Below are 15,904 nucleotides of genomic sequence, written 5' to 3' on the forward strand. Positions count from 1 at the left end.
CTGAAGCTGCCCGGACAGTGACCCCTCTCCTCCTCCGCGTTTGCTCGGTGCCTCTTTCTTCCCGGGTGTCCCACGGCCGGGGTACCCCTCCCGCTGCCCGGGTACAGCCCCGCAGCTCCGGGATCAATCCCCCCCAGCTCCCAGTGCCGGTGCTCCCTCTCCTCCCGCCGGGCCCCAGCGCTCCCCGCCCCGCTCCCAGCCCGGCCCCAGCAGCCCGCCCGCCTCTTGCGGGGGCCGGGGCGGCCCGGGAGGAGGAGCCGCCTCCTCCCGCTTCCTCCGCCCGTCCCCGCCGGGCGGGTCTGGTGCGTGGCACAGCTCCGGCAGCCCCGGAGCCTCGCGGAGCCGCCCGCTCCGTCCCGCAGGCATCGCCCGCGCTCTGGTGGGGGCTCCCGGCGCGGGGTCCGGGCGGGGAAGTCGCTTCCATGGTGCTGCCGGCGGTGCTGCTGCCCTGGGCGGTGCTGGCGCTGCTCGGGGCGGGGGGCGGCCGTGCCTCGCCGCAGGAAGGTAAGGGGGGCTCGGAGAGCGCGGGGGGTCCGGCGAAAGGGCTGAGGGACGGGCACAGCCCCGCGGTGCAGCCGCCAGGCTGAGTCCCTGGGCGGCATCTCGAGCCTCCCGCCGGGTCCCGAGGCGCTCCCGGCTGGGGGACTCAGCCCTGCACACCCGGCTGGGGGACTCAGCCCTGCACACCCGGGCATCCCGGTTAAAGACTCTCAGTCCCGTGGGTTGCGTCCCACCTGGGTCAGCCCTCCCTCCTTTTGAACTTAGACGGTTCAAGAACAAGGTAACGGGAGAGCTTTTGATCCCTGAGTGTTCCGCACTGTGACTCAAGATCCGGGATGCTCCTAAAATAACATCAGTTGGGAGAAGCTCTGGAGTAGTTGGTAGAAGGGCAGAGGATTAGGGCAGCTACAGTGTGTCAGCAGCACTGACAAAGGGCTTCACACACTGTCACTCTGCCAAGAGTTGGGATAATTATCTCTGTCTTCATTAGAGAAGTGGCAATTAGGAGGAGATTTAATCTTGTTACCTAGAATATTTCCCTTCACAGTGTGATTCTGGTGTAATTACCTTTACTATACATCTATTACTTAATGCAGTTAGTTGTGTATCCATGGGAATGCTGGGAGTTCTTTAACTATAGTGGCATCACTGAAACAAAGAATCTCTCTGTGCTATCCTGCCTTCCTTACACATCCTGAGTCTTCCATGGTTTTGGTAAGGTTTCAGAGTGCACTAGAGATAAAACTGGGGGCTAGGAAAGAGAATGAGATATGCTGGTTAGGAAGAGAGATTTAGAATTAACTGCTTTCTGAACTCATCACTTCTGGCGTGGTTCAAAGAAAAAAATGCTTCACCTTTGTTGTGCCTCAGGTTCCCCAGGGTAATGTGAGTAATGATATCTGTCTGCTCTCTTGGATGTTCTTTTAGATCTCTATAAGAGCTCTAAGCATAGTTATTTATAGTTAGTCGAATCTTTAAAAAATACTTCTGTAAAGTAAATTTAATACAGAGATTATATTATCCACTATTAAATTGTACACTGATTTTTTTTCTAGTTGATCTCCATATTAATGGTGTTTTCTTGGACACTATCTTAACAGGAAGTGGCACAGTAAGATTTCCCAAAGCACAGCCTAGGGATAAATTCATTTCTTGTCCTAAAATGCAGCTGCAGCTGTGCTTTCCCTGTCGACTCAGGGCTGAAGTAAATAACTTTAAATTTACTGTTTTGTTACTGAACTCGTCACTGATTTTTAATCTTTATAAAAGCTGAGAAGTTTTCACAGCCTTTTCACTGTGATCTGGACATCAGAGTTCCTGTTCTAGTGCTTTGTCCTTACAGGATACTTTTCACCTACAAAAGTGGTAAATATCTTCTATTATTGTTCCACATATGGAAGAACAGAGGGGTAGCTGGATTGGCTCCTTGTTGCAAAGCAGAGCTGGCAGTAGAGTGCAACTCCCCTGGTTCCTAATCCAGTGCTTGCTTCGTTAACCACCCTGTGTTTAATGTTTCATCCATCCCATTATTAAATCTATTTACATGATTTTTAGTTGTCAGCGTGGCCCAGGGAGCCTTTGGGCCCAGCAGGCCCAGCTTAGCTGAACAGGCTGCCATTCCTACATGTGGAAAGTGACTGTGACATGGGAAAGAGGGAAGTGTCACTCTGCTTTAGGATGTTTTAAAAAGCCTGCATGCGATACTGAAAGTAAAAGTTCCGTCCCTGGAAGTGCCCATCAGCTGCGCCAGTGTTCAGCAAAACCTCTGGGAAAGAGAAAAAAGGGTTAAAGGAGAAGGAGGGGAGGCAGCATAGCTGAGCACAAGCTTCCAGTGCTGGGCTGAAGGAATGTCTCTGGGGATGGAAAGCTCTCGCTACTCCAGAGCTCTCAGAACAGAGGCTGAGCTGAGTGTCTCCCAGAGTCCTACCCCACAGACCAGGAATGAGAAGGGAATCTGTAACTTGGAATTCTGCTGGGGATGACAATTGTCTGTGCTGGCTTTTCGTGCTCCTCTGAGCTCACAAACTGCACGGAGGGACCTTTTCTGCCTTGGAAATAGGACACCACTTCCTGTGCATCTGTGCAGCCTTCAGTCGTGTCCAGCAAACTTCTGGCAGTCAGACCATAAACAGTGTGTGGCTTTCTCGGGGTGGCGGCCTGAAAATGAATTAGTGATTTATTTAATGGGAGATGCCTTAGATTTGAGGCTGAAATAATTGCCTAGCAGTCAGGGTCCTGTCTTTCTTTCCTTCTTTTATCATTATCATATGCTTTCTCCCCTCGGGTACTAGAATTTAAGGCTTGCCTTGACATTCCTCTCTGGCAAGCCCATGTTTTCCCCCCTTTTTCTTGGCAGTATGATCCTCACCTTCTCAGAAGCCACGAGCTCAGAGCTCTCATAAAGCTGCCATGGCTTTCTGCATGGCTAGAAACTGTAATGGCTTTAGCATATTCCCTGAGGACATACATATTTTACTCATTTGTTTGCACCCTCTGTCAGGGACTGGAGTGTGCTGGAGGAGCTGGATTAGGAATGCACTTCATGTGTCTAAAAACCTGCACCAGTGCAGGATTCTTGTTCTTTTATTTATCACTTCCTTTGTGAGCATGTCTAACAAAATACAATTAGAGCTGACCTATTGACTGTTCTCAATCTCCTCTCTTTTTATTTTGATGCAGGTAAAGGATTTGGGGAATATCCTCTTTCTTCTTAATGTGGAGTCTTCTTGCACTCATTTTTCACTTTTGCTGCCTTTCCCAGGTCCATCCATAACTCCAGCTCCTAAATCCTTCCTCTCTAAGACCAGCCAGAATATCAGTTTGGGTACATTAGGAAGATACATCTGGTACATCCATTGAAAAAAAAAAAAAAATCATTGTTCCAAAAAGAGCCTGCTGAGGCCAAGAAAATGTGCTTTCAAATTTTCCTGGTATTTTTTGATGTTTAAATGGGATGGGCAGGATTTGCATTGAAGCACCCGTTGCCAGAACCTATACAAATTCCTACTGGGGGAAGTATAGCATTCCAGCATTGCAATGAGGAAACCAGAACTTCCCCATAAAAATCACCTTCCAGTGGTACCACAGAGAAACTTCTGAAAGAGAACTTCAGGATTTCGCTTTGTCATTTTTTTAAGGGGCTGGAAATGAAAAGCAAGTTCGGGAGGAGAATGCAAATGAAAGTTATAGCACAATTAAATTCACATTGAATATGTAGGAAAAACTCCGGAAAACACCTCAGGAATGCAGTAGAAAATTGGAGCAGCCATAGAGAGGGAATAATAACATTCAGGGCTAATTTTGGTTTTGCCTACACCCAGTCAATGCTGAGTGACAAAAAAGCAGCTCTGTGGGGAACAGGAAACCAATACTGCACTTAATGGATGACTTCCAAATGGGCATTTTGTATAGTTCTATTTTTTATCTTCAATTTTAATTTCCTTCATACACTGTGTGAGAGAAAAGAATTGTAGCTTTCATTACCAGGCAAAAAAAAAACCACTTACTACTTTTTATTTTCTTTTTCTAGCTGCTGGCTCAGGCAGTGAAATTGTATCCTTCCATAATCTCTCATTTTATACCCAGGATCAAGTTAGGTGTGAAGCAGCTGGTTGTGGAAACAGCACAAGCTGAATGTGTCTCTTGTGCTTTCCCCCCTGGGCAGAAAACCTGCTGGTTCTGACCGTTGCCACCGAGCAGACTGAGGGGTTCCAGCGCTTCAGAAGATCAGCCCAGTTCTTCAACTACAAAGTCCAGGTGATGTCCAGGGGGTTGGTCAAAGGGAGTTTTGAATTGTGGAATGGAGAAGCTCAAGAGAGGACACACCTACTCAACTGGCTGAAAAAACCACTGGGAGTGGGGCATTTCTGCAGCAGTCTGTTATTCCATCCTGAGTGCTGGCTTGGGATGAGATCCATAGTCCATTTGTCTGGGGCTGTTGTTTTTGCTGTGATTTGCACTGGGAGTTATCAGCACTGGTCAGGTTGTGGGTTCAGACCCTTTCCTGTGAGCTTGCCCTGTTCAGGTGACCCTGTGCCTGTCGCTGTGTAGGTGCTGGGGCTGGATGAGGAGTGGCAGGGTGGAGATGACCAGAATCCAGCTGGAGGGGGGCAGAAGGTCCGGCTCCTGAAAGCAGCTCTGAAGAAGTTTGGGGATAAGGAGGATCTGATCATCCTTTTTGTAGACAGGTAATGGTTGGAAAGAACTTGCCATGGTCTGAATCATAAGGCTGTTTGGACAGGAAGTGAACTGTGAATTAGACTGCTTTTGAAAAGTGTCCAGACCTCTGGTTTTTTCCCCTCTGAATTCTCTATAGTTGCTTGAGAATCACTTAGAGCTGCATCCGTGGCACTTGGGAAGGTCTCATCAGAATAGGCTGGTTCCAGCTCTTGCCTGATAGTGTTGTACCTGATTCTGCCACGGTGGAATTTGGCTGCCTGTATCTGCAGAGAATGAGCAGACAATTCCTCTGGAACCAGGCAGGCCTTTCTTACCAGAATTATTTGTTTTATAAGGTGAGGTAGGCTGCAGCACAATGCTGAGAGCCAAGAACTGGTCTGCCAGAGAAAAGTCAAGAGGGAGAAGGACAGTTTGGAGTCTCAGTGTCTTTTCATATGCCCAGCATATGAATAAGACTCCTCTGTAATTACAGTTACTTCACAGAAAATGTAATACTGTGAAGCAGAACTAAAAGAAAGGGATTCCCCAAGAATTAGCTGTTTCTAGAAACTTTTCTCACGGACATGTTTTTCTGTCTCCCTTCCTTTTTGTCCCTTTTTGTCCTCCTCTTTCTCTAGCTATGACGTGCTCTTTGCTTCGGGCCCCCCAGAACTGCTGAAGAAGTTCAAACAAGCCAAGAGCAAGGTGGTTTTCTCAGCAGAGAACTACATCTACCCCGACAGAAAGTTGGAAGCCAAGTACCCTCAGGTGCGAGATGGAAAGCGCTTCCTGGGTTCTGGAGGTGAGACACAGAGCTGAGAACCTCTTTCAGCTTTTCTTCTCCTATTTGGCCCCTTGGGAGAAGTGGTGAACAAACTAATAGCTGGTGTATCTCTGCAGCAACACAGGGTGTAGTGAGATTTCATGTGAGAGAAGTGGGAGTGCAGATATACAGGAGTTATTCCATTTTTTGGTCATCTGGGATGAAACACCTCTTCATATTTTATTCCCACAGGCTTCATAGGTTATGCTCCAAACCTGAAGAAGCTTGTGGAGGAGTGGAAAGGAGAGGATGATGACAGTGACCAGCTCTTCTACACAAATATCTTCTTAGATCCAGAAAAAAGAGTAGGTGTATATAGATCCTGAGAGTCTGAAAATTTGCATTCTAGCCGGTATCCCCATTTCTGTTATTAGCAGTTTTTATCTTTAAGCTTAAAATGTGAATGGGAAAAGAGATGACTTGAAATTTCCATGACTGGAAGCTCATCCTCCCAGGGGCTGTGAAACCAGTGCTGACTTAGAGATATCCAAGCTAGCACTGAAGCACATTATAGGTAAATGCCATGTGACACCATGGGACCCTGGAAGCAGCACTGCTATTCCAGCACTGGCTGAAGCACCCAGCCCACAGGTCATTCTGGGTCTGCTGTCCCTGCCCAGTTGTGCATCACACAGGCCAGTCTGTCCCTGAGACACCACAAATGCACAGGAAATAAGAACTCAAACTGTAACAGCAATTCACAAACAAGAGGAAACATTTGTATTGAGGAACTGCTTTCACACTGACTAGAGAAAGAATTGCAGGTTTTTTTAATCAGCAGGGCTGGTAGAACATTCAGAGCAGCTGGACTTTTTTAGTTCCCTAAAGCTGAGTATGGGCTGTGATAATTTACCATGAACAGTTCCTTTAATGTTCTCATCTGCAGTCCTGGCCCTGTGCCCTGCAAGGGCTGAGTAATTCCCCTGCCTTGGCATTCAGACAGTGGATGTTAGCACCCTGCTGTCCTTCCCAGTAATCAGTCTTAATGGATGCCTGCAGGGACATGGAACTCTGTTAAGTCAGAGCTGCATTTTAGTCTGACCCAGTCAGAGGGTGACTTGCAGCAGGGGATAAAAACAAAGGTTGCACAAGCTGGCCTTGCACCCTACTGTGCTCTGGTTTGGCACTGGTACCTGGGGCAACGCTTGGGTAACACTTGTCCTATGGATAGATGGCAAGAAACTCTCCACAGCAGATGGTTTTGCTATCTTGGCACTCCTGTGTGTTACCTCTGGGGTTTATATAGCTGTGTGCAGGTGTACTTCATTCATATGCTGGAGATTTATTGATATACCCACAGCAGCTTTAAAATGCCTTTCTTTCTTTTTTTTTTTTCATAGTTTTACCTAATAGAATATATTCAAATTGTTTTAGAAAATGATGAATTGTCCCAGATTCGAGTGAAAATGAGGATTATCTGGGAGTGTTTTTGATTTCAGAGCTTGGAGAGTTTGCAAATGATTATAGGAATGGGATATATCTTTGCTCAGCATGTAAAGAATGGATGGATGCCCCCCTGTGTTCTAATTAAGGTTATTTGTCTTATTCTCCTAAAGGAAAGTATCAACATCAGTTTAGACCAAAGAAGCCGGATCTTCCAAAACCTAAATGGAGCATTAGGTGAGAGGGAAGAGGGAAGGTCATTTCTCCTTGGAATGAAACTGCATGTTGACACCAGAAATAAAGTTGTGGCTGAAGGGATTGTATTTCAGAAATGCCTGTCCCTGCAGAATAAGCTTCAGGAAAAGCCTCTGCCAGAGTTGTGGTATTTGTTTGCAATTCCACTGGGTTCTCACTGCAACTCCTTCTCCACTTGAGGGAATGCAGGTCAGGTTTTTCATCTTACACCTCCTTGCCACTTTGATCTCCAGGCATGTCGGGTGGCATTAGCCTTGGGGATTGAAACTGGGAGGGACTTCCAGTGCAAGTAATAACACACAGCCCTGCCCAGGGCTTGCCTGTCTTTCCGCTTCAGAACCCTGCTGGAATGCCAGGGGAGGTGAGAGGCAGCCATGGGGGCCTGGGAGCAGTCACTGATTGTAATGCAAAGATGCATCATTGTCCAACTTCCCAGCCATCCTGTAGCTCACAGGATCACTCTGAACACTTTTTCCTTCTTTCTAGTTATGGTCTGTAGCCCTTAAACTACCTGTACACAGATATCCATGTCCAGGCTTTCATCTTTCAGCAGTTTCTCAGTAGAAATGAGGGATTGTGCTGCTAATTATCAGCGAAAGCATTAACATGCTGGCGATGTCATTTCCAGATGAGATAGTTCTGAAGTTTGAAAACTCACGAGTGAGAGCAAGAAACTTATTATATGACACTCTGCCCGTGGTGATTCATGGAAATGGACCCACCAAGGTAAGTGGACCTCTTGAGAGAAAGATTTGGTGTGTGTTTGTTTGTTGCAAAGTGACCCTTTAGACTTGATGGATCTGGTTACTGCCTTCACATTTATTGACCTTCCCTGTGTCCATTGTATCTGAGAAACAATAAGTGGTCCAGGTCCATGGCAAGTCCAGGTCTGGTTCAATGACCCATGTGTAATTGGACCCTCAGGCTGTTGTGCTTCAGATTCTTTAGTTCCTGGAGAAGGTAAATGGAGTTGAAATGTGATCTTACGGTAGGGGTGCACAAAAAGAAACTCCCCTACCCTGTAAAGCAAAATATGGCAAACTGTCCTTTTGCAGCTGCAGCTGAACTACCTGGGAAACTACATTCCCCAAATATGGACATTTGAGACGGGCTGCACCGTGTGTGACGAAGGTCTGCGAAGCCTCACGGGCTTTAAGGTAAGGCTGATGTGTCTGTTCAGAGCTTTAAAGACAAGTCTTACAATGGGATCTGATGTGGAACTCGAGTCACCACTTCCCTCCTCTCCTCTCTGAATGCAGGATGAGGCATTGCCAATGATCCTGATCGGCATTTTCATCGAGCAGCCCACCCCCTTCCTCTCCCAGTTTTTCTTGCGCCTTCGTAACCTCCATTACCCGAAGCAACGAATCCAGCTCTTCATTCACAACAATGTAAGTGAAGACGGCCTGTGATGGTCTTAGCTTAGCAGATGTGGGGAAAATGTGCACCTTCCCTGTGCTCTAAGGCACCTTTGTAACCTTGGGCTAGACTTCCAGCCTCTGCAATGCCAGTAGTTATCTGCAATGGCACCTGTAAGATAGCTCTGTCCAGCTGTAAGGATATGGAAGTGGGAAGAGCTGTTGCCCATCTGCTTTGGCATTTTCAAGGAGAGGAGGCTGAGGGGCCTGGGATGAGCCTGTCTTACCCATTTTGCCTTATTTTTGGCATAGGAGGAACATCACTTGATGGAGGTGGACTCTTTTGTAGAAGAGCATGGCAGAGAATATCTCGCTGTCAAGGTGATGGGGCCAGATGATGAGGTGGAGAACGCTGAGGCACGGAACTTGGGCATGTAAGTGAAGAGGCCATGTGTGATTCTGTGATGGCTGGCAGAGTCAGCCCCTGTCCAAACTAAGATATTTGTTTTTTTTTCTGAGGATCATCCCTGTCAAGTGATTGCTTTTCTTTTTCCAGTCACCCTTTTCTTTCAGTTTTGCTAGCATTTTAACTCCCATGCCCTTACATATTGGAAAAAAAAAATCAACTTTGATACCAGCTTTATTTCTCCACTTCCAGAAACTAAGTTCTCACTGGTCCTTTGCTCTGGCAGAAGGATAATCTTGTATCTCCCACCATCATCTACATGCCCAGCCATAGATCACAAAAAATATGCCCCTATATCTCTGGAGAGGAGGAGTGTAGGAGTAAAACTAAGAGCTAGTGGAAGAGTATCTTCCTATCTGTGACCAGGAGATACTTGAGCTCTGGTGTGGATTTGGGCCAGCTGTAAATGGGAACCTCTCCAATTTGTGCTGAGGAAACAGTGTGGTAAATGTGATTTTGGCTGCGTGTCTGTCTGCTGTTGGATACTGAGTCTGATGTGCTTGTGCTCTGCTGGTCCTCTGGGTTGTTACATTAAATTGAACTTTTCTGAACACCCAGAACACCTTTAGACTACAAGCTGAAGGAATTCCTGTGTTCTGTCCATTGTCTTGCTCTGTTTGAAGAGGATTTTGGTGTGACTTTCCTCCTCTCTGGCTGTAGGGATTTGTGCAGGAAGGATCCTGACTGTGACTATTACTTTAGCCTGGATGCTGAGGTAGTTCTGAAGAACACAGAGACTCTGAGGATCCTGATCGAGCAGAACAAGTGAGTTCTTTGGTCTGAGCAATCCTAACTGGTCATCTCACACCAGGAATACTGTGAGCTCTTTTATCACTGAGGTGTGTAAAGCACCAGGAGAACTGTGTCACAGATGGAATGTTAGACAAACACCTCTTAGGTGTGGGGTTTTTTTACATTATAATTGTAATCCCTGGATTTTAGGCAAGGAATGTAAAACATCCTCATGTTTGTCTTTATGTAGTCAGTAGAACAAATCAGATTCTAACAGATGTGGTGCAGGGTGCAGTTAGAGAGGAGATTGGGACCATATTTGCCCTTTCTGATGTGGAATTTTATTCCAAGAGAGTTAATGAAACACCAGCTCTGCAAGCGAGGGCGAATATATCTGTTACAGTCCTGTGGTTTGTAAATATTTTCCTTTTCTTCTTGTGGTAACATCCCATCCTGCAATTGCTGTCCCTTTCACGCTGCCAGGCTGGTGATTGCCCCTCTGGTGAGCCGGCATGAGAAGCTGTGGTCCAATTTCTGGGGAGCTCTGAGCCCTGATGGATACTATGCCCGCTCGGAAGATTACGTGGATATTGTTCAGAGGCGGAGGGTGTGAGTATGCAAAGAGCTTTTCCCTGATGTAATCCCTCAGATGCAAAGCCTGCTGCTGCACATGATCATCAAACTGGCTGCTGTCAAAGAACCAGAGAGCACAACTGGCTGTGTGTGTGTGTAGGAAAGGAAGTGTCTGCTCCTGTTTGGAAGCTGCTCTGTGTTCTCCCCTGAGCAGAGACAATGAGATTTCTTATGATCAGAGCGAGGATTTGAGAGTCCTGACTCTGCTGAAATCACTTCATTTTACTCATGTCATGTTTTCCCACCTATGGATTATGGTTAGTGTGATCCCTGCAATCCTGTAAAGTGCTGTTTAATCCCTTTCAGATAAATCTTCATAAAATACCACGTGATCCTTGAATGGAATATTCACAAAACAGAATTGTTGATTCATTCATATTCTTGAGGGGCCCTTTTAGGCCATTATATGTGCAATACATGCTAGAAATCAGCTTAGACCCTTTTGGCCGGTTCAGTTTCTTTAAATCACTGGAAAAAAATATGTTGATCTCTCTGGGAAGAGATTCAAGCCATTAATTATGTCCCCAGCGAAAGCACACAGTAGCAATTAATTGCTTTCACAGTGGGCTAGAATTTGTGCAGCTTAAAAGCTCCGAGCAATATAAGCAATTTTTTTCTGGAATGACAATCCCTGTTGGTATGGTTTGCTCGTTTAGGCAAGTCTGGCTGATGCTGCAGTTTTGTCTGCCATCCTGTCAAGTCCAGCAGTTTCTTGGGGGTATTTCAGGTCTCACTGTGTTTTCCCTGTGTTTCAGGGGGCTTTGGAACGTCCCCTACATCAGCAGTGTTTACATGGTCAAAGCCAAGGCGCTGCGCTCGGAGCTCGACCAGGGGGATCTTTTCCACAGTGGCAAACTGGATGCTGACATGGCTTTCTGCAACAACGTCCGGAATCGGGTCAGTCCAGGAGAGGGGCTGGCAGGGAGAGCTGCGTGCCAGGGTGGAGGGTGCAAGATTAAGGAGTTGCAAAGCATTCAGCCCTGCTGGGTGAGGGACGAGGGGAACTGGCACTGGTCAGTACTGGGCAGACTTTGGAACAGCAGGGGATTTCTGTCCTGCTGTGAAACCACACGGAGCCAGGGACCACTAAATGTGGGGAACATTTTTGTTGTCGGGCCTGTTCAGGGCTGTTCTAAGTGGGAATGACACGGTAAGAAGGAAGAACCTAATCTCACAGCAGCTATTCTGCTCTGCTTCCAGCCCTGGCTGACAAGAGCCAGAATTACTGTCTCTGGCTATAGCCTTTCAGAGCTCCTCATATCCAGGGTGGTGATTTAACTGAAGGCCCACAGCAGAAAGAATGAGTAAATTAACAGCTTGGAGAACTGTCAGTGCTTATATTTCATGGTGGCTCAGAGAAATGCGAGGCCTTGACAGCTTTTCCCTGTCCTACAGGGAGTCTTTATGTACCTGACAAACCGGCACCAGTTTGGACACATCCTGTCCCTGGAGAATTACCAGACAACTCACCTCCACAACGACCTCTGGCAAATATTCAGCAATCCTGAGGTGAGACAACCTGCATGCTCAGCAGGCACAGCACTGTGGAATGGGAATATCTGCTGATTTGCTTCACGAGAGGTCCAGGCTTTGTAATAACAATTTCTCTCAGGTGGCATGAGGAGTAGTCACAGAATTTAAAGAGGGGGTGTTTATGAGATTCATAGCACCTGGATTCTTCAAAGCCTGGGAATACTGTATGAGTGCCTGGCCTTTCACTGCCTCTTGAAGCAGGCCCCACAGAAATGACTGGTTTGCTTATCTTCTGACTGCAGGACTGGAAAGAAAAGTACATCCATGAAAACTACACAGCAGCTCTGAAGGGGAAATTGGTAGAAATGGTAAGAAAACATCACTCTTATCCATCACCAGGGGAGATCAACATCAGGACAATGCTTGTATCATCACTACTGTCATTCTCAGGAAGAAGCAGAACAGCAGAGGGAGTGTGACCTTGAAAGTATTTTTAGAGCCAAATCCTTCTCCTAGAAGTACATCTCCAGCTCTCTTAAGTGGAAGTGGGGCACATAAATCAGAAGACAAATTTCTATCCTCAATATTTCAGTCTCTTTCCGCTTGAACTGACTCAGTCTGCACTCAGCTTAGCCTTACTCCTTTTGCCTCAAGCCCTGTCCTTGTTTCTGCTGTTCTCACCTGTTTGCTTTCTGCAGCCCTGCCCAGATGTTTACTGGTTCCCCATATTCACTGACACTGCCTGTGATGAGCTGGTGGAAGAAATGGAGCACTATGGCCAGTGGTCCACAGGTGACAACACAGTAAGTAAAGCAGGAGCTCTTTGAGTTCTGCTTTTATCTATGCATATTTGGTGGCAGTTGTGCCTCCTCTGGGAAGTCATTAGATCCCACAGTTAAACCAGGAAACTGGAGACAACACCTTAATTTTGTTCTTAAAAGGGAATTAATTTTTGAGTCCTCTTCAGTGTCCTCTGAAGATACAGTGTTCAGCCTTTATGATGGCAATACTGTTTCCCTTAGGTTTTAATTATTGTCTGAAATGAATTTTCCATCCTGCAAATTGTGATAAATAAACATCATATTTATTTGTAGTTACCAGAAACAAGTGCTTTTCATTCCTGAACTCCAGGGTTCCCATCCTTATGGGTATTTCTGTGATTCTATTTCAGGACAGCAGAATACAAGGAGGATATGAGAATGTCCCAACTATTGACATACACATGAACCAAATTGGCTTTGAAAGAGAATGGTATAAGTTTCTTCTGGACTATATTGCACCCATCACAGAGAAACTGTACCCAGGATACTACACCAAGGTATGTGCCCCTGAGCATCAAAACTGGTCAGCTCAGTACCTCTTGCAGTTGCAGCTTTGTGCAAAGGCTGCCAGAATCCTCTAGGAATACCCATACTATTTCCTAGTGTGGAGTGACTGACTGTGGAGTGTGACATAAGTATGAATGTTAGGAAATAATGCAATTTCCCAGTGGCATTCTCCTGCCTGGTCGCTGCCTTTCTCCCTTAGCAGTGGAATGCAGTGTCAGTGTTACACTCTGCTCTGCAGCTCAGTAGCCAAGGACCACTGTAGCCCTGTAACACAGTGCCCTTTGTTCTGCTCTGCTCAGACTCAGTTTGAATTGGCCTTCGTGGTTCGCTACAAACCCGACGAGCAGCCGTCCCTGATGCCCCACCACGACGCCTCCACCTTCACCATCAACATTGCCCTGAACCGAGTTGGGATAGACTATGAGGTGAGTGCCAGTGGGTCAGGAGTGCAGCACAGCCTCTGGAGCAGTCCAGGCAGCTGAAAACACTTTCCTTATCCACATCTGGCTTCTTCACTCTAAGGATCACAATGTTTGACTGGGCTAGGGTAGGAAGGAGAATTCTGAATGCATCAGAACACAGGGGATTCCCCAAGCACCCTCTCACACTTTTAGCAGGGCTGCCAGGAGAAGGCAGAGGCCCTTCCCCTGAGGTGCTTTTTCCAAGCTGACTTGTCTCTCGTGTCGCCTTCAGGGAGGAGGCTGCCGGTTCCTGCGCTACAACTGCTCCATCCGAGCTCCCCGGAAAGGATGGACCCTCATGCACCCGGGACGCCTGACCCACTACCACGAAGGGCTCCCAACCACCAAAGGCACCCGGTACATCGCAGTGTCCTTTCTGGACCCCTAGAGCGTTGCTTCCCAGGAAGGGCCCTGCTCGCTGCTGACTCTTGAATGGAAACAGGGAATGCTGCTGAGAGTTTCTAAGGCATTGTTCAAAGCTGTTTGGATATTGATTTTGAATGGTATTTTAAGACTCCACTACTAGAAGATCTCCCTCTCTGATACTGCAGGTAATATCTAGGAATATTGCTGTAGAATTCCAAAGGAGATTTTGTGCCTTCATTTTTGATTCTGCTCCTCATCCACTGTTTCTTGGAAGTGCCATTTACTTGAACCTTCTATCATGGAATGGTTGGCTTTAAAAAATGCTTTCCTGGACTGGAAATCCAGCTTTTGGAGGCAAGTCACAAGCTGGAAGCCTGTTTTCATCCACAGCATATACAGGACTGGATGTTAGACAATAATGCCTGGACACTATGCCAGATACAAATCAATCAGGGAGCTGACTCCAGAAGTCATAACAGTTAAATGTCACACCAGATGAAACTCAGCAGTAAGAGCCTGAAGATCATCTGATTCCTTTACCTCTTTGCAGTCCTTGCAAGCCTATCACAAAATTCAAAGTAGCAGCAGTGGCAATCTAGGTGCTTCTGGTCAGCTAAAGGAAGGTCCTCTAATGATGCTTTACCTCTGGGATTAGACTGAAAAGATAAGACAGCCTCCCAACCTTCTGTTTCTGCAGAGATACCCACACAAATTCAGACCATCTCAGTCTGTGAAGATCAGATCTAAGAAAGGGAAGTCTGGGAACAACTACATCAGTCAGAAGGGCTTCACTGTGGAATTGTCTCTGTTCTTTACCATGTTAAGATTGTCAAAACCTCTGATCAGTCTCTGGATAACATCCCAGAGGTTCCAGTGGTGTTTGGTGGCCTCATTCCAAGTGTCAGAGATTGTTTTAATCGTTTTCTTTGATGGCCTATTCACATTAGGTGTAAAGAGCTGTCCTCTGGTTCTTGGAGGAAATAATTACTCCGTGTTTCTATTATTTAAGATTGCAAACCAAAACACTCCACTGCAGACACTTCTCCAGTGGGGTCGAGGCTGATAGAAACGAGTGGTTGGGAAGTGCTGAGAGATTGTGGTGAACTGACAGGTGTAAAAACCTATCAAGAGAAGCACCATGGTTAGAGAGGGAAGAGGAGAAACCTTTCCTGCCTGTGCCTGTGAGCTCCCTGCTCTGCTTATCCCACACCGTTATGCTCTGGCTCTGCCAGACTAGTGCGTTTCACAAGCAGTAAATTCACGTGATGATTGTCCTTAAAGGGGAAAAAAAAAATCACCTTCCTCCTCATTGTCTGTGTCTGCAACTTCTGCTGTCTGATTGTGATTCCTCTGGGACGGGTCCCGTTAATGTGGGCAGAACAGCTTTACACGTGTAAGTTCTGGCAGGGAACTGCCTGCACCTGGAATGTGCCTGAGGAAGGTGACACAGACCTTTTCCCACCGCTTTCCACGAGCTTTTTAGGTCTATTTTTGAGGCCACACACACAGAGGTGCCTGAGGGAGAAATATCCGAGCAGGGGGCGATCATTTGAGAAATAAAACTGTAATAAAACCTGTTAGGTGAAAGCCAGAGCTGCCTGTTACCAAACGAAGGGATTGATACGCCAATCGTTGAGATGTCCAAAAATGTGTATTATGTATTTATTCAGCAGTCGGTGTTTGGTTTGTTGGGGATTTTTTTCCCCCCTCACTTATTTTGTTGTGTCTTTTTCCTCGTGCCGGTTCGGTGATCGGGGTTTTAACGAGCTGTACGGTTTGAGCCGGGGGGGAAACTCGCATTAAAGCCTTTCCCGTGTCAGCGGGCTCGGTTCGGTTCGGTTCCTGAGGGGCGCGGAGGGTCGGGGAGGGGGGAAGGAGTGGCCGGGGCCGCCTCCGCCATGAGGGCCCCGAACTACAACTCCCGGCGTGCCCCGCGCCCGGCGCGCGCCGCTGACCCGCCCGGTGAC

General features: G+C 47.0%; 1 protein-coding gene across 1 annotated transcript; it reads left to right on the forward strand.

Annotated features, from left to right (window-relative positions):
• The first annotated feature begins 316 nt into the window (after window positions 1-316).
• On the forward strand, window positions 317-15,756 carry PLOD1 (procollagen-lysine,2-oxoglutarate 5-dioxygenase 1). Its single transcript, XM_050322389.1, has 19 exons — window positions 317-504; window positions 4,166-4,257; window positions 4,552-4,688; window positions 5,298-5,461; window positions 5,675-5,787; window positions 7,039-7,102; window positions 7,749-7,846; window positions 8,176-8,277; window positions 8,380-8,511; window positions 8,791-8,912; window positions 9,605-9,709; window positions 10,160-10,285; window positions 11,065-11,206; window positions 11,705-11,818; window positions 12,085-12,150; window positions 12,481-12,585; window positions 12,954-13,100; window positions 13,410-13,535; window positions 13,804-15,756. Exons 1-19 carry the CDS (start codon window positions 423-425, stop codon window positions 13,957-13,959), a joined length of 2,193 nt encoding a protein of 730 aa, XP_050178346.1. The 5' UTR covers window positions 317-422; the 3' UTR covers window positions 13,960-15,756.
• The last annotated feature ends 148 nt before the right edge of the window (window positions 15,757-15,904 follow it).

Source organism: Myiozetetes cayanensis, unplaced genomic scaffold, assembly GCF_022539395.1.
Source record: "Myiozetetes cayanensis isolate MyiCay16 unplaced genomic scaffold, myiCay2020 scf28, whole genome shotgun sequence".
Lineage (NCBI taxonomy): Eukaryota > Metazoa > Chordata > Aves > Passeriformes > Tyrannidae > Myiozetetes > Myiozetetes cayanensis.

Bases quoted from the DNA above. Each gene is read 5' to 3' on its own strand.
- PLOD1 (XM_050322389.1), top strand. From the start codon at position 423: ATGGTGCTGCCGGCGGTGCTGCTGCCCTGGGCGGTGCTGGCGCTGCTC. The intron at 4,689-5,297 runs GTAATGGTTGGA...CTCTTTCTCTAG, and splicing joins ATCATCCTTTTTGTAGACAG to CTATGACGTGCTCTTTGCTT. The intron at 11,207-11,704 runs GTCAGTCCAGGA...CCTGTCCTACAG, and splicing joins GCAACAACGTCCGGAATCGG to GGAGTCTTTATGTACCTGAC.